Source organism: Henckelia pumila, chromosome 4, assembly GCF_033568475.1.
Source record: "Henckelia pumila isolate YLH828 chromosome 4, ASM3356847v2, whole genome shotgun sequence".
In the NCBI taxonomy this organism is placed as follows: domain Eukaryota; kingdom Viridiplantae; phylum Streptophyta; class Magnoliopsida; order Lamiales; family Gesneriaceae; genus Henckelia; species Henckelia pumila.
Window position 1 is genome coordinate 41,793,314 of NC_133123.1, and position 18,107 is coordinate 41,811,420.

At 34.4% G+C, this 18,107-nt stretch overlaps 1 protein-coding gene across 1 annotated transcript; it reads right to left on the reverse strand.

The window, feature by feature from the left end:
* Positions 1–1,748: 1,748 nt before the first annotated feature.
* Positions 1,749–16,434, reverse strand: LOC140894441 (vacuolar protein sorting-associated protein 53 A). Its single transcript, XM_073302946.1, has 25 exons — positions 16,297–16,434; positions 16,077–16,150; positions 15,473–15,567; positions 14,151–14,207; positions 13,850–14,000; positions 12,965–13,035; positions 11,265–11,389; positions 10,455–10,615; positions 10,238–10,379; positions 9,667–9,730; positions 8,744–8,926; positions 8,590–8,631; positions 8,085–8,189; positions 7,938–7,997; positions 6,631–6,708; positions 6,369–6,476; positions 6,165–6,230; positions 5,584–5,661; positions 5,366–5,499; positions 5,181–5,274; positions 4,344–4,421; positions 4,043–4,105; positions 2,996–3,064; positions 2,811–2,906; positions 1,749–2,313 (listed from the first exon to the last, which is right to left on the reverse strand). Exons 2-25 carry the CDS (start codon positions 16,132–16,134, stop codon positions 2,014–2,016), a joined length of 2,478 nt encoding a protein of 825 aa, XP_073159047.1. The 5' UTR covers positions 16,135–16,150; positions 16,297–16,434; the 3' UTR covers positions 1,749–2,013.
* Between the last annotated feature and the right edge of the window lie 1,673 nt (positions 16,435–18,107).

An 18,107-nucleotide genomic window follows, 5' to 3' on the forward strand; every position in this document is an offset into this window, starting at 1 on the left:
ACATAGGAGCGGCCCTATTGTGTACGTATCCAAAAAAATAAAAGAAAAATTTTTGGTGTTGTATTAATAGCTTATGGTTTGATGATACAAGGAAATTCCATAAAAGCATTAGGAAGGAGAGTTGGTCTCTTGTGAGATAGGTCAATATTTACAAGAAAAAATAATATTTTTTGTATTTCTAGGTGAACAAAATAGGAGATTTTTTCGTTTAGCAAAATTGACTCATGAGACCGTCTTACAAAAGTTTTTTTGTAGGAAAATATGCTCGGATATCAGTGAGTTAGGCTTGTTTGGATATTGATGGTAGAGATAAAATTGCAACTTCTGAATCTAAATTATCGAGAGAAAAAATAAGTACCTTCTTCAATTTTATGTTTTTGATCTAAATAGATAAATACCATGTTAAGTCTACGTGGCAAACTGTATTATATATCTCATGCACAAAACTGATTCGTGAGACAATTTTCTCATAAGATTTTTGTGAAAAAATAAAGGATATATGGATATTCTTTATAAAAAAAATGAAGTTAGATATGACTATGGGTTTCAAAAAACAAATACTAATGTTAATAATAAGGTTAGAATGTTAGATATTTAGACAAAATATTAAAAAAATTATTTTTATTTTTTTTAAAAAGTAAAAACACATTATGCAACCCATTATACAATGTTATTTTAACCCATCGAGTAGACCTAGTCAACATGTTTGATTCGGAATCGTGAATCGTGATCGGATGGTTCAATTACAGTTTATGGGTGTCAAACCCGTCGACTCGACGGGTCAACCTTTTATAAAAAATAATATTAATATATATTAAATATATAATGAAATGCGAGTAAATGTGATTGAATATAATGAAAATGAAATATATTTTTTTATATAAAATGTTAAAAGCTGAAATGTTATATATTTTATATTGAATAAATGTAATATTTTTTTTATTTAGATAATGAAATATTTAATAGAATTTTTATAAGTTTAATTGTGCAAAATTTTATTTTTTAAAATTATTTTTATTCTTTAAATATTTATTTAAAAATATTTTTTTTAAAAATACAAGGGTCGAACCAGACCAAAATGGGTTTGGGAAAGTATTTTCGGGTATGGATTTGAGTTCGGGGATTTTTAAAAATACCCGAAACATATTGTTTCAGTATCCAAGTGAATTCTCATACTGCTGTATCCATGCTGTAACAACTGTAATGAAAATTCAGGTAGGTTTTACAAACTAACACTATATAACTGATGCAGTACAGATAAACTTAACGACTTTAAATTATTAAGAATTGTCCAACCTCAAATCAAGATCAACCAAAAAGCTAATGGTTGCATTATTATTCAGGGATCAACCGAAACCCCAGCATTCACCCCTTCTACCGTGACTCTCATCGTTGTCCACCATCTGACCAAAAAGGCAATAGGTCCGTGCATCCAAAATACACTAAAAGTCCAATTATCTGTTTTCTGCACGGACCCGTGCACTCTCCGTGCTCATGTCCGACGGTTAACTAGACCCGAAACCGAAACCGCAGATTCTACGAACCATACCATAACCAGCAACAGGTGGGCGATCTTTTGTTGAACCAGGCCCAGAGGGTTTGTGATATTTTGGTGCGTCAATGAAGCTTGATCTCGCTGAAGTCTTTTTATCAAATATTCCACCAAGATGTTTTTTGATTATTCAAATGAAATAATGCTTCAACTTAAATTTTTTAATTTTTATAACATACATGATACATTTCAATTACAACAATTTTCGACTTTAATATTTTTCCATTGAATTAAAAACATAAAAACTATGATGATTCAAATCAAGTAATTTACAGCCCAAGAAAACTTTGAATTCCCTCGTACAAAAAAATGCCTGCCGCTTAATGTGAACCATTTGAGCCAAAAATCCCATTACAACTCCACATCAGCAATACAGCCGGACAAAGTTAACAGGGGCTTATTCTGATCTTCAAAAGAAAAAGAAATGAACCCGATTACAAGGAAGAATTGGCAAACACATGTTATCCGATGAAAAGCTTTCTGAATGCCCCATCTTTTCGATCTTTGGTTGTTGATTCGGTTAAAGCTAAGAATCTGCGGATTCCTGTCGTGGCAGCACCTCGCCCTAGCGCAGCTGCTCTAGCCACAATTTCTTCCTTTAGTGGGATGATCCCAGGTGTGATTGGATTAGCTATCACGGTTGCTGCCACCGAAGTGCTGGGTGCAGATGGGATGACCGTCTTTATAGATGCTTGATATGTCCCTGCTCCACGTTTGTTGTAGTCGTCGAGTATGGTTTGTTGATCAGTCCTTTTGAGGCCCTAGAGAAGAAAGTGGTAAAAATGAAATGAAGTGAGGGTTGATGAAATTGCCTGATTCCAAAGTCTGGAAAGAAATCCAAATTTTCGCGCATATGAGCAATGTGCAAGCAAATAGCAATTACATAATATTGTAATGGCAAAATTGCACATTCTTATAAAATTGTAGAGGAGAATTTCGATGCTGTTAATTTCATCTTTAACAATGTAAAAACGCCTAGTCAACATATTCGATCCTTTGGCCTAGTTTCTGAAGAAAGAAAACAGTGAATAATAAACTGAATAGCTGATTAAATTTTTTTTTAAAAAAAACTAATGGACAAATTAATTCTTTCTAGCCGGAGGAACGAACGAGTTGACCAGACGAAACCGACATATTGACAAATAAAAGAAGGATAAGACACCCTCCATAAGGTGACAACAACAATGCAAACTTTTTTAATTCTTGATTCTGAGACAGAATAATATATCCCTATTATTTGAAGTCAGTAGAGAACTACCTTTAGGTCCAGAATCCGTTGGAACTCTGAAGGGGTACCCTCAGGCAACAAAGCACAATATGTATCTGCCACAGAGTCAGTTGGTGACAATATAACCTGCATAGCATATAAATGATCATGTTCTCCGAAAGGTAAAAGAAAAGAACATGTTAAGTCACAAAGCCAATAGTAAACCTAAATCACACCTTTAGCAGAGCTTCAGCTTTGCTCATTTCACGACTCACGAATTTTGAGTAACCAGCAGCAACAGATGTCTGTTTGGAGAAAATAAAGGTTAGTCATTAAAGATTTATCTAATGAGAGGAGAGGAAGTCACAAATATACTTTTCTACAAGATTTTATTCTCTCTAGGCCTACTGGGCTACTAAACTACTTTACTTAAAATTACAATCCTAATTCTTCTGTAGAAACTAAACCGAGCTAAGATGGCTAATGGAGACATTGAGATGCAGTGCAACTACAACTACCCTTTAACTTATTTGTACGCAAAAATAGTGTTGGACAATTAATAGATGCTTGGGTTCTTTTTCATGGGTTAGACTTTAGATGGGAAGAGTTACCAACAAAATAAAGGTGTCAGCAGAGTAAAAAGCGAGATGATTTCATTGCTTCTTTGCGAAAGAAATGTTCGCATATTCATGCACTAAAATAATTAGCAACTAATGTATCTACTTAGAATCTCCATACCTGTCATTGTATATTTTGAGGTAATATGAAAGACACTTTATCTCAACAAATTGATAAGTCGACTATTCAAAAACAAAATATGTACAAGGAACCTTAAGTTCATGGTCTGATGTCTGAGAGCCAGCTCACAGTCCACAACAAGGCAAAATAATTTTGTTAAAGGTTCACCAATACATCATTCAACTCATGCCAGTGTCAGAAGCTAAGTCCTATGTTGAACCTCACAATTCATCGTGTGAAAAGGACAGGAAATTGGTGGTACCCAAAATCACATACAAAAATCTGATTCTACTAGGGAAAGCAAAATCACTTCACCCTTGTTCAAGTTAACCCAGAAGAAATAGGAAGCTAAGTGTTAGTTGAAAAATACATTGACGAAAACAAGCAGGAAACTTTAGGACATTAAAGGAGCAAATGCAAATCAGGTGTACATTTAGCTTTTCATAAGCTTAAAAACCAAAACACACACACACACACACACAAAATATATGAATTTTAATTCTCAATGTATTAAATATGCAATTATAACAAAATTACAAGCGTACCTTTTTCCCAAGGGAAGGAACATCTAACAGAATTGTTTTCACAGCTTGTGTATCTAACAACATCTGCAGGTTGCACAATATAAGCACCTTAAATTAGAAAATGATATATGAATGCAATATGCTTTTTTGGTTAATTATATGTCAAACAGAATATAAACCACTGGAACAATTCATATAGCCTGATATTGAAGAGTTGGGTCAACTTGTGCCAAAAATGTTCTCAGAGAGAGAATGAAGAAGAGGGAGGACAGAGAGGGAGGGTAGGGGGGGGAGGGGGGAGGGGGGAGGGGGAAGAATTTACTTGTTGGGCTCCTGTTTCTGATATTTGTTTGCATTTGAATATGTTGAAGTAAAAGCGTGGACCAAGAGATGACGCAAGCTGCAAATATCCTAAAAGTATGAGCACTTAATTAACGGAAAAACAATCGTAATATAACATGACGCAAAATTAATGAACCCCGATAGATCAATCTTTCCAGATGATATGTTCACAACTGAAAGTATATGCATAAGCCTACAGTCTCCAGTCCCAGCAATGCACTTTCTAATTGATTTATTAGCACCAACCAGGGAACACAGTGAGAGAGATCATACACTTCTCTGTCACACCCTCTTAAGTGTCACACAAACAGAATTTGTGCATATGAGTCAATGAGATCAAATATACAAGTATTCAATGAACTTCACACATCAGGGAGGCCACACGCTAGTGAGGCAAAGAAAACTCCGAGATGAATAAAAACCATGTTCTGATACACCAATATCATGCTAGGCCTTTCTTTTTTGAGAATATGCTAGGTCATTTTTTATAAACCCATTGTGTTCGAAACAGAACTGTGTTGTCTGGAAGTAACCCATTTAACTTGTCGGCCACTTTCTTTTTTTTTTTTTTTAATCCAACTGGGTCAAGTTAACTGGTTCATCATGAAAACTCAAGATCGCTGATTTTTTTCACAAAATACGACTTGCATTTACAAGAAATAAACAGTGAGAATCATCAAGCGTCTTAATCATAACATTTTGCTTCTCATACAGTCAAGTGGTAACAATTTTTTGGTGAAATTCCAGAAATCTATAAATTCAAATTGAAGAGCAAGATATAATGTGGATTAACATGAGATTATACTAGCACGTTTACCTTATCAAGAAAGAATTGGAAATATATGGGAGAAAGAAGGTTTCCAAGTACAGGAATGCTAGCAGTCAGGATTGTATTTATATTATTTACATACCTGCAGGCATATCATCAAGGTTAACAATAAAAAAGAAAAAAAGAAACAGATTAGGATTTTGAACCGCAAGCATATCCATAAAGCCACTTACTCCGATTGGTCACCAACACTTTCGAGCGTGCCCCAAGGAACACGTGTCATTGCAGCCATTTCAACATCAAATTTAGTTTCTATACCATGCACAAGAGTTATCAATGCTTTTGTTATAACTGCTGAAAACTCATCCTGCACAATGTAGAGATAGGTAGGGTGAGAGAGGTCGATACGAAGGGAGCAATTGCATAATGAGGAATATGGTATTTTTCCTACCTGCACTTCGGACATATCAATCTTATCCACAAAGACAGGATCAACTATTTTGCACACATTTTCGGCCAATTCCCCAGACTGGAAAAAAAATTCAAATATTAGTAGCACAAACAACAGAAGAAAACTGACACGAAATAGAAGAAATAACACATTGGTAACATACTGAAAAAATTCAACGGAGGGATAGCCACAGATAAGAAGATAAAATGGCAAAAAAAAAAAGAAGAGAAAAAGACATAAAAGATACATATGTATTAATTACAGGGTAGTTATCATTACGTTCTCTCAAGTTTGAAAAAGCACAGATACAGGAGAATTGGTTAAATCTCCAAACAACCACAACAGGTCAATCTGCCTTCTCATATGAAATGACTATTACAGTTAGGTGCCAGATCTAACAAGTACTCAGTTCACTTGATATTGGATACAGTCTTGCAAATAGCATAATGGAGAACACCAAACATTTCTACAAAGCCCACTTGATTTGGTTGTCTGGAATACATAACTCAGTGCATATCTTCAGTGTTTTGATGATAGTCCATAAAACAGGATTACAAATTAATATGACGATGAAAACTAACCGTTTTGTGGCAATATTCAGCTGTATTAACTATATAACAGATCACCCGTTCATCCCTGTCAGATGTCTGCAGAAAAAAGCGTCAGCGAAAATACGGGAGAAAAGAAAGCCAACATTTGAACAGGAACGATAAAAAAAACTAAAGGAAAAAAAAACAGTTCCTTAATTTGACCATAACTAACACAAAAAAATAAAAAATAAGTACCTTTATTTGACCATCCATTCCTGTAGCAGCTGCTACAATTCCTGTACCACCCTTGGGGAGTTTGGCAAAAAGTTTTGTCGCATATGCTTTAAGAACTCTCTCAAATACCTGTTTACAGATTTAAGGATTCTTGAAAACGTATATGATGAAAGTAAAGACACAAGACACACCTTTAATATGAGAACGCGTACTCCTTAAATGAAAATCATAATAAAATGTACCTACTTCATGCAAAAGCACAAGCCTGGAGACAAATACGCACCTTTATCAGATTAAAGAGTGTCTGCTTTTTTGTCAAAGCACTGCATCGCTTTAAAGTTCTCCTTATAATCAAAAAGACCTTCACATAACAATGAAGGATTTAGAACAAGCATTACTCTAATCGAGAATAATGATGCGAAAAATAAAACGGAGCTGGAAATCCTAAAAAATTAGGTACTAGAAATTTTTGTGAGTTTTGTGTAGCAATTTAGAAGGTATGAAAATCGTACTCAAGACGAGAAATTAATCACGGGAGAACAGGACTTGCCGACAATAACTCTCAACACTCTCGACAAAAAAATGCAGCACGAATTCGGAATTATGTTGTTGCATTTAACATGGACCATATCATTAGAGATGTATTATACTTTTCTTCCACTTCAAGAATTTACTATGTTGTAATTTATTTTTCGTTTCGTTATGTGGGGGAGGAGGGGGATGAAGCAAAAAATAATAAATCATGTGTACGTCAAAGGAAATTTTATTGAATCACACAAAAAAACATGAACAGAACTTGCAAGTAAATGATTTACTAACATATGACCTATATCATAACAATATGGATAAATGATTCGCTTCATATCGTGTTAAATAACAGGATATCATATTAGTAGATTGGAATAGTAAAGAAGTTGAAAACAAAAAGTCCTGAGTTTTTATATCAAACTGGAAAAGTGAAAGACACGAAGGGAAAATTAAAGAATTTTCTGAAGAAAATCTCGTTACAACTGTAAGAACAAAGATTCATTTCATCTAGCTGAAGGTGAGCAAATGTTTGATAGTTGAGAGCATGAGCGAATTCACAAAGTTACTTTGTTTTGCTGCTAGGACAGACTCAGAATTCAAAGTGGCATGTGTTCAATTCAGAAGGACACATGAACCTTCTGATAAAAAATAAGTGGAGCTGGTACATGCAGAAAAAAATAGTGAAAGATGAAGGGAAACAAAAGGGGAATATTTCATTTGCGCATGATAAGTGAAAATATTGGATGTCCGAAACCTAATATGTAGCACAATGATCACTAGCACGATGCAACCCACAGCAAATTAACCTTATCAATGTTAGGCTTGACATCACCAAGTGAATTCAGATTAACAACTTGTTAAGAGAGAAGAAACAGATCTTGAAGTATGAACAAAGGAAATCAAGTACAAGAATCAGCACATGTTTTTCATCAACCTATTTGACTGAATTTACTTTCTTGGGAATAATAAGCAAATGCAACAACACAAGTGAATGGTTAAAAAAGGGTTATCAACTACTAGCTTTACCAAACATATTTCTCATTAATATTCCCATTCATTTACCTGCATGCTGCTAGATAAAATGTTCGTTTGGCTACCCTCCTCAGTTTCCCAAGTTTCTTCCTGTAGATATAAGATATAGAAACGCCAAATAGCGCATGAATAAAACGGGCCACCACTTGCACATTGCCAGAAAGTAGGAAACCTAACCTGGATAAGTTTCTCCAAATGTTCCATAAGGGTCCTCTCTTCCAGTTCCACATATACTGTCAAGTAAGGTTCAAAGCATGAAGAAATGATCCCTTGAAAATTGAACTGCGATATAAAACAGTGCAATCAATACCACAAAAATTAAGCAGTATTTTTCAGGTTAGAATCTAAATGAGGACCGAGCTACAGACTACAAATTCAGTGCACTAGAACCAGAACTATATTCAACGCATTTTGCAATAGAATGTTCTCACCCTGATGCAATACAAGTTGGTGGCTGTATTCAAAGCTCAAAACTATTTTTTAGACAATATTGACATAAATTTGCCAATGAATCGCAGTTGAAAAAAAAACCCATTTGAAAGAAAAAAAAAATTACATGATTTTTGAAGCTTATTATATCAAATGCAACAATAAACAAACCAAACAATACAATCATAGCAAACAAGGAAGACAAATTCTGTTCTTGGTGCACCGTGAATAAGCGCCGAGCAAGGGAACTTACCCCAGCACCAGGAATTGATAAATCTTTGTGACCATCTTGATCCTGGCTTGAGAAGAAATAAGTGAGTCAACAAGTAGCACGAATGCATGATGTAGCCAATTATAACTTGACTAGTAGTATCTATCAACTTAGTCAATCAATAATGAAGCCGTGCCTCACTCTCACTTCCATGATGTGCAGCAAGCTTTTTCTCATATTTCTTTCGAATATCTGAAACAATCTGATTGTTACTTTCCCCCTTATCTTCCACATTGTCACTTTCTGATTCTCTACTCCGACTTCCACCTCCAAATTTCTCTGCTAATTCTTCCTCAAATTCAAGAGTACGTTGCAATGCCTGTTGGACGTCATAAACATTAAAGCACAAAAGGTAAAACTACCACAAGTTAGCTATTAATAGGTTTATTCAGCATAAATGTTAGTATATGATGGTCCACAGGCAGTGCGTGCGTGTCTCCCATGAAAAAGGCACATAGAGAGGCTCAAAACCTCAAACCATATATCCACCGCAACCTGACCTACAAGGTGTCAATTGCAGAAATAGGAATTCCACAAGGGAGCGAAGCATGTCAAATAACAATGGATCAAACTATAATAACCTTTGTCCCTGGGATGAGCAAGAAACAAAAGGCTCGGGCAGGAGTGCAAGCAAAGAGCATACCCACTAAAAATATTTTAGATGGCCAATGTTTAATTGGTGAAAGACACCACCAGTATTTTGGTAAAAAACACATGCCCGGGAAATGAGAAATCGATAGTTAATCAAAATTGGATAAGACTAATGGATGAACATATACAGACAAAAAGAAAAAGAAAACCCGAAAGATTATTAAAGATAATCCAATGTAAATTAAATTTCAGATGTAAACAAACAGGAAGCAAAGCTTAACAACATTACAGACTGTGATGCATGCACTTGATTCACAATTGTTGAGAATTCAGATTATGCATCTCTGGCAAGTCATTATACAAGGACATTGCTGCTGACAATTTGGTTAATGCCCACTTAAACACATTGACCGTAAACTTAAAAATTTGAGGAGCACTTTAGGCAACAAGATATTAAAAGGATCTCACCACTAATATTGCCCCTACTTCTGGCTTTTCTTTAAGATTATTGAAAATCTCCACTATCTGTGTCCTGGAGTAACAGAGAAACCCATGCTAAGGTCAGAGTTTTGTTGAAAATCTCATGAAAAGTTTTGCAGCATTTCTAGGCAATGAAAACGCTCTTAGATTTATTTTCAAAGTCTCTACAACAGAAAGCTTAGAAACATTACACAGACCATCTCATAACAAGTTTCTTTCACATAAATATCCCACATAAGCAGCTTATATAAATATGATATGATAATCTTTACAAACACCAAATTAGAAATATATCTGAAAGTAGTCATAAATCATCACCGAGTGCAGAATTTTTTTTTTTTCAAGGTTTTGATGTCAAAATTAAGGGTCTGAGATTGCTGCTACAGCCATTCAACAGTCAAAAATTGAACATACCAAAAGTTAATACTTGCTCACTCGAAGTTATTTGGCCAGATACCAACACATCAATCAAAAAACCATGTGACCAAGGAGAAAATTTTGAACAGGAAACTTCCTAGAGAATTATACCAGAAAACGCAAATGACGGTAAATCACCAACCTTGTCAATTTGCAGAACTGGATGCAGAGCAGATAGGGAACATGCCATGAAGATGGAAACAGTTTCCAAATCTCTTCATTGGTTCTCAGTCGACGCTTGATCCAGGCATACCTTCTTTCTGTTTTATCCAGCTTTGCTAATTCTGTCAAATATAAGATATATCAAATGAACGTAAAAAATCCAAATAATGCCAGGACAAAAATTTTAATTTGCACACCAGCTCCCTCAAAAATTTGTTGATATGAAGTAAGTTCCCTGCTGCAAAAATTCTTTACTAACTCTTCCCTGACCGATGGTTCTAAAGCATCGACAACTAGACAAGCATCTGACAGCTGCTGCAGTAGATGAGTTTCTTCTGTCTCTTTTCCTGTACCTAAGCTGTGGAGAATTGATATCACAAAATCTTAACATAACAGAGGAAAAAGGGAAAGAAAGCATAGGAGGAAATGGCAAAAAGAAATACAGTGGAAAATGCACATTTTACGAAAATAAAACTTAACCCAAAATAAGTTGGTTAACAAAGCATCCAAACACCGCTAGCAATTCATTTTACAGTGAAACGTCTACACAATACTCTCAACTATCCAAAAAAAGTATATATAAAAAAGGTTGTCATAATGAGATAACAATCACGCCATGAATAAGGAAGACAACAAGGAAAGCAATTTCAGAACCTTCTTTTAAAATGGGATTGACATATAATTTGCAGTACATTCTCGCATACTTCAACGAGTAGATCTAAAATCTCGCAGTAATAATTCTACTGAGAACTTTTGCATTATTACACATTACGTATAAGGTTATTACACATTCGGCATTGTCTCTATTTTATTTCCTTCGCAGCAAAGCTTATGGCTACTTTGTCTCAACATTGAAGACTGGTTGTAATGCCAAAATAGATATAAAAAGGAAGATGATAATAATTAAACACACTTATAATTCCGGAAATGAGCTTATCGCCAGGCTTGAAGACAAGATATAGAAATCAGAATTCAGGATTGATCTACAGCTGTCAAACACAACACACCTGGAGAAATCTGAAAACACATGTGACTTTAGTATTTGTTTGATGCTCTTAAATTTCTCCCGGAGTTCAGTAATCTTTGGGACATCTCTGTAAGCATCAAAGTGACCACATAGCTGATTGACAGCCTGAAATGCATTGCAAACACATGAATTATGCAAAATATACAATGGAGTAACTTTGCACAGATAATATCAATCAATAATATATAACAAGAAACTAGAAAGCAACATAGACGCATAGTTACAACAAGGTAAAAAGAAACTTTAAATTCATTGCTTGTAATGTTCCTAAACCATTCAACACTGTTGAAGCAATGATAAGTTTTAAAATTATGAATAAAAATACCAACTCTTACAGAGCACAAGACGACGACCGCATATCAAAATTCAAATTCACAATTACCCTGTACCCATCACATGAATAGTCCAATCTGGTATACTTTTAAACTTGAGACCGAATGAGATTTCAAGTCCTTTTAGGTTAGTGGATTTTGAAAACAAAACTACAGCTGCCAGGGACACCGAAAGACAAGCTTTAATTACATATCATGGGGAAGCGAAACATGGATCAAGTATCGATTCCTGATCAAATAAAATCTTTACAGAAAAAAACAATGATAACAAAAGCAGCATTTAGTATACTCAACAAAATAAACTCAGAACTGCCAAATAAACACACACTTAGGTATATTGAATCTCTCAGACTGTTTCACAAGTTATTGTCGTCATATAAGTGTTATGACCAGTAAAAAAAGTGCTATGACCAGTAAATCCTCGTCATGTTTTCAGAACCCATGGAAACATTATCCACGAAAATACAAACATCTCAAGGTCGCTAGTTTGGGTATAACTCAATGAAAAAATGCCCCCAGAAAAACTTCTAGAGCATGCTAATCATGTGTTAAAGAATTTGGGTCTGCAAGTGCTTAAAACAGCATGTATTGGTCCATGCAAGTTTTGCAGCCAACTACATACAGATAAATAAAATTTGGACTAGAAAACTTTTAAACATTATCAAGTTCAAATGTAGTATCAGCTCTCCAAAAATATTATCTTACACACGCAACATCTAAGTGTTTTTTTTATACACAACATCTAAGTTTGAAGCTAGACTTTTTGTTTTTTCTAGATTCATTCTTATGCTATACCAATTATAATACCCAAACAGCATAGCATCTATTATTTTGCTTCATTCTTACACAACAGGATAGTTATACCATAACCATAGATATGTGCCAGTTTGGATGGAACTTATGTCAAATCCTTCGGAAAAACTCTTGATTTTTTCTAAATCATGATCTTGACCGACTTTTAGATGTATCATAATTAATTCCCAATGATAAAAGTCTCATAATCACCCAAAAACAAATTATTTCAAGAAAAGAGTTACTGGATGACCTCCTTAGCTATAACCTTATCCCATAAATGATACGGGTATTTAATATTTATTATAGTCACGTAGAAGTGATATTTTTTCTATAGCCTTGAATGCAAATTCTGCCTTCACTAACAACCAATTGACCTAAAGGAGCTAACTTATTTAAATAAGCTAATATTTTATATTAGGTTATCAACATATGCCAGCCCTGAAAGATATTTCTACAATAGCAAGTTAAACCTGAAATAGAGCGAGAAGATCCATGATAAAATGAGATGATTATTAGATAATCAAATACAAGCCTCTACACGGTTGTTTAGTACCTCAAGCTGCGCAGCTGCCTCCTTGTATTGCCTTTTGGAAGCCATGACTTGGAGCTGTTCTACAGCAGAGACTGCATGCAAAGCAGAGATTGCCTTAATTCTAACAGAATCACATGAAAATTTATGGAAAAAAATAAATTGACTTGTATTTGATTTTCTTTTCCAGCATAAAGGCATGATTCCCAGTTAAACCAGGGTGCAGTTGTTGAAATATTCCATAAAATGAAAATTGCCCAAACAAACTTTTAAAAGGAAGATGGTGCTGTTTGGCTGATCTGTTCTCCCTTTTTTTGAAAGCTTGTTTTCTTTTTGTCCCCAAAAAATTTGCATTCAAAATTGTCCAGATAATATGACGTTACAGTTAACACATATCATTTTCAAACACAATAATCACTAAGTGACTCAAATAATTCATATTCAAAACAATCATTGCATACAATATCACTCTGCCTTCAAAACATGTAATTCGAACTCCACCTCGCATTCCGCTGATATTCTTTAAAAATCTCACTTCTTGGTTGGCCTTCAAAACGTGTAATTCAAACTCCATATTACATTCCACTGACATTCTTTAAAAATATTAAGATGTGAGAGGTGCGAGTGAACCAAACACAACCAAAAGATACAAGAACAACTTCATATGCCAAAAAAAGAAAAAAAGTGATGAAACTTGAACAAAATGAAAATCAGAAGGATCTTGCCAAATAATATCAAACCCGAAAAATAAATAAAATATAAAAATTGAGCCTTGAATCAATCACTAAAACATGATGAAAATTCAATAAGAAAGTTATTATTCAAAAACTGTACAGCAAACAAGCCTAAATACAGCAAGAGTCCGGGGACAAACTCTTTCCAGAAAGAATCAATAGTAAGACAACTAACCTAGCATTGTAAGCCGATGAAGGGCAGTAATTGTGGTCGTTATATGCTTCTTTGCAAAGTCAAGTTTCTTAATGTCACGGCATATTTCCTGAACCATTGTTTCACTTTGCTCGGCTTTTGTTTTTATTTCCCTAATTTTACCAATGAGTTCCTGGTTCATATGGTAGAAAACATATAAACTAGGAGAAGTGATGTTGAATCTAATGCTGCTGCGGGAAATGATGACCAAAAAAATGAGAAGGGCAAAGAAACTTGTGCCGAGGAAATAAATTGTCTGCATGGAAATTATGTATTAGCGGACCTGAACTGCATGAGTGGCTGCGGCAAGTTCCTCCCGGGCCTTGCTTCCTGAGTTACTCTAAAAGTAATATCAAGACCAATAAGCCGCACAAATAGACATATTCTCCATAGCGGAAAAAACATGTTCTTATACAAGAAAAATTTCGGTGATTTTAATTATCCTCATGCAGCTATATATAATATAGTATTGTATAATAAATACAATATAATTGTTGAATTACATGCGCGTGAGCCCGATAGATTTCCATCCTCACAAAACCAAATAACTCAAAACACTTGGTATCAGTAAAACAAAAAAGGTACTTAATTGACTCGGCTTCATAGCATAATTTTCCAAGTGCTGCAAATGCACCATACATAATTGGATTTTCATATTTAATATTGGACGCAATTACCTACATTAGTAAGGATGTTTCGGTGGCCAAGTGATTTACATATACGATACGTCGCAAAGGTATTCAAGAAGCAATTTACGGCCAATGATTTGATGGTTAAACAGATAAAATATAACTTTTTCAGGGCCATTGGCAGTCCGCACATAAAAATACCATAACTTTTGTAACTTGAACAATCTGAAAAATCCTTGTGTTTGTTTATCACTCTGCACTTTTGTGCTACTTACAGCATATGGGAAGCATTTATTTATAAATGTGTCTCCGTATAAATCTTCTCCACTAGCCAATTCCATGAAGAGTTATACTGACTTTTCACAACCAGAAGTATATTTTGCGCTCTCGATTAAGCCTTATTCAGCTACTAAAAATATTTCCTATAAAACATACACCGGTAGACATTCATGTGGCGAAATTACTACCTTGACAAAAAATTTGTGCATCAGTGAAGGCAAGGCAACCAATATAAAAAAATCCATGGAAAGAAGGCCCCGATTTTTATTGCATTAAGTCCAATGGAAAAATAAGGGGACCGTGTGGCCATGCACTAAATGCTACTCATGGCTGATTTGCCTACCACAAGGAACAACTAAGGAAGAACTGTGAGAGACTTTCTCGAGTTTTCTTTTCACTAATTGAACATGAAACAAATTACGAAGGGCATGCAAGATATTCAATCTTCCTTTTCCTCGTAGAGCTTTACACAATCACCTAATTGCCAACACTAAAAGTTAGAAAGCTTGAAAATCGATCTTTGGACAAAATGGCATTGTTAACTAGTTGAACAAAGGAAAATCACGATTGTTTCCCATAAAAAATCCATGAATTCAAGTTTTCATTTTCTTTCCTAGCACGAACATTAGCTTTATGAACATGGGTAGCGTACATAGTGCATGAATCCAAAATGAGAAACAACAGATGAAACACCAACCTGCTGACGAACAGCGGCTAAAATCTCAGCATCCACTCTACGTATTTCACTGTGTATTTTCTGCATAAGCGGATCAACACCAGAGAGAGATGCCTCTGCACATCACCAATCATTGACAGAGTAAGAATTATAATCTTCCCAGATATCAAACAAACATATGCAGGTTTGTGCTTCAGTTTTCACAATAAAAACTCCTTCAAACAAGTTTATAGAACCGTGATCCATCAAGTTACTTGAAAGATTGAATTTTTGACTTTTATATAGCTGTAACATCCTGTTCCAGCATGCTAGAAGCTTCGTCTCCTGGATCTCTTCAAATAGACAATGGCGTAGACAATTAAAACACACTTCAAATACCCAAATTTTGTAGACCACCAAGTCTCCCACATATATACTCGAAATGATGGTCTCCTCCTCATTACTGAATACTAAATTTTCTAAGCCACCAAGATCTTCCGATAAATTCCACATGAAATTCTTATGAAAAAGAACTGCATTTCTCAATAAAAATCTAACAGCTAAGAAGACCTTACTAATGTACACATACATAAAAATATGTAAACAGAAAAATTCCTATTCATAGGCATGAAGTTTTATCTGTGACCTGTGGGAAACATCTGGTTGATGTAATCTAAAGCTCTCTGCTTGTCTGTCTTGGCCATTTTTTATAATTAAAAGCTGGAAACAATCAACAGTATTAATCAGCAGCCACACAGAAGACAGAACAGTGTGAACCAAATGGATCTGAGTTATGCATTTGATCTGCAAATTCACCGAATTTGATTGAAATTTCCAATAATCTTCATCGAATTGAAGCTGATTACCTCGTGAATCTTCAGTCGTTGAGCGGTTTCAACAGGTTGGGAATCGCAACGGTTCTGCGATCAAGAAGGGAACCTGAAGTGCGAGCAAAAGAGACGTTTTCGTACTCAGCGAACAGCGGTTCGTATGAGCCGGGCGAATATGCCGATCAATGAGCCGGGTTCGTCGACCGGAACTTTTATATATATATATATATATATATATATATATATATATATATATATATAGGGGCGTAGATGAGACTAACAGTTGGCGAACAGTTTGGGTCTCAGCAACGAGCTCGTTTAATGAGGCTCGTTAAGTAAAACGAATCAAGCTCATGCTTTACAATATTCGGCTCGTTAGCTCGTGAACATGCTCGTTAACCGGCTCGTTAACAAGCTCGTAAGTCATCTCTTAGACGAAAAAATAATAGTATTGATATTTAATTTATAAATTTACACTTTACTTATGAAAAATATTGAAAAATCTATAAAAATTAATTTATTAGAATAAAATTACAAATTTTAATAATAATATTATATTTTTTTTAAATATATAATTTAGTTTTTAATTAATTTAATGAATATTTAAATTTATAGTTTAAATATATTAAGCTCGTTTAGGCTCGTTAAAAGCTCTAATAAGCTCGTGAGCCATGAATATATTCGTTAAATAAGCTCGGGTTCAGCTCGTTTATAAATGAACCGAGCTTGAACATTCAAAAGCTCGGCTCGACTCGGCTCGTTTACATCCCTATATATATAATTCAAGAAAATTAAGAACAGTTATAAAAAATATGATAAAAATATTTTTATTGTCAGAAAATATTAGCAATTCAAATTTATTTCGAAATAAATTTTTTTTAAAAATAAATATACTAAAAGTATAGGCAGCTATATGTTTTTCCCCTTTTATCGATTTTTTTTAAAAATATAAAATTAATGAAAATTATTGCATGGAGTGTTTTTGCATAAGACTTGCTCTTAAAAAAATTCAGAATTATATATAAATCAATTTAATTTAGTTGCATGAAACGAAAAATATTAAGATAATGTGCTTGAAAAGTATATTATTAAAATATCATTGGTTAAATAATGTTGAATTAGCGTCCATGAAGCAACCTAACCTTTTTGATGAAATGTATTTTATCATTCCATTTTATGAAATTTTTTTTATTTTAGAATTAATGATATCGTATTATAATTTCAATTTTGGGAATAAACAAAATAAAATTAGTATATATGTTTGTTAAAAAATGAACTTATACCTAACTTAACTCCAAAAGCTAGCTAAAGGGGACATGATTAACACACTTCTCTAACGTCCATGAGTGAAACGAGTGGAACGTGAATACATCAATGGGTGGTCCAACTATGAAATGAGTGGCCCAACTATGAGCAATCTAACATATACAACAGGTCCGAGCATACCATGATAAAAAATAGTTTGGACCTAACTCTCCACCTCTATGTTGGTGTGTTAACTAATTATGCCTTAAAAAAAAAAAGAAATGAGCTTGGACCAGTGAGTTTTTGTGATTTCTTAAAAAAGACAAAATACACTAAAAGTCACTTATTTATTTTATTGGCCGCTAACGAAAATCCATATGATAAACTAATAAGCAATAATACACGAAAATTAGGTTAAGTCGATGCCACCCACATGGTAGGCGTGACGGATTTTGATTGGTTAAAACTGTGGACCCCATATGGGATCCACTGGTTTTAACCAATCATGGGATTACACGTCGTCCGCAGGATAATAGTGCGAGAGACATGAACAAAACAAAAAAAAAAAAAAAAAAAAGAAATGGGCTGTCATCGGAGGCTCG

Bases quoted from the DNA above. Each gene is read 5' to 3' on its own strand.
- LOC140894441 (XM_073302946.1), bottom strand. From the start codon at position 16,134: ATGGCCAAGACAGACAAGCAGAGAGCTTTAGATTACATCAACCAGATG. The intron at 6,709-7,937 runs GTAAATGAATGG...TGTTATGTGAAG, and splicing joins TTTTATCTAGCAGCATGCAG to GTCTTTTTGATTATAAGGAG. The intron at 6,231-6,368 runs GTACTTATTTTT...TTTTTTCTGCAG, and splicing joins GAATGGATGGTCAAATAAAG to ACATCTGACAGGGATGAACG.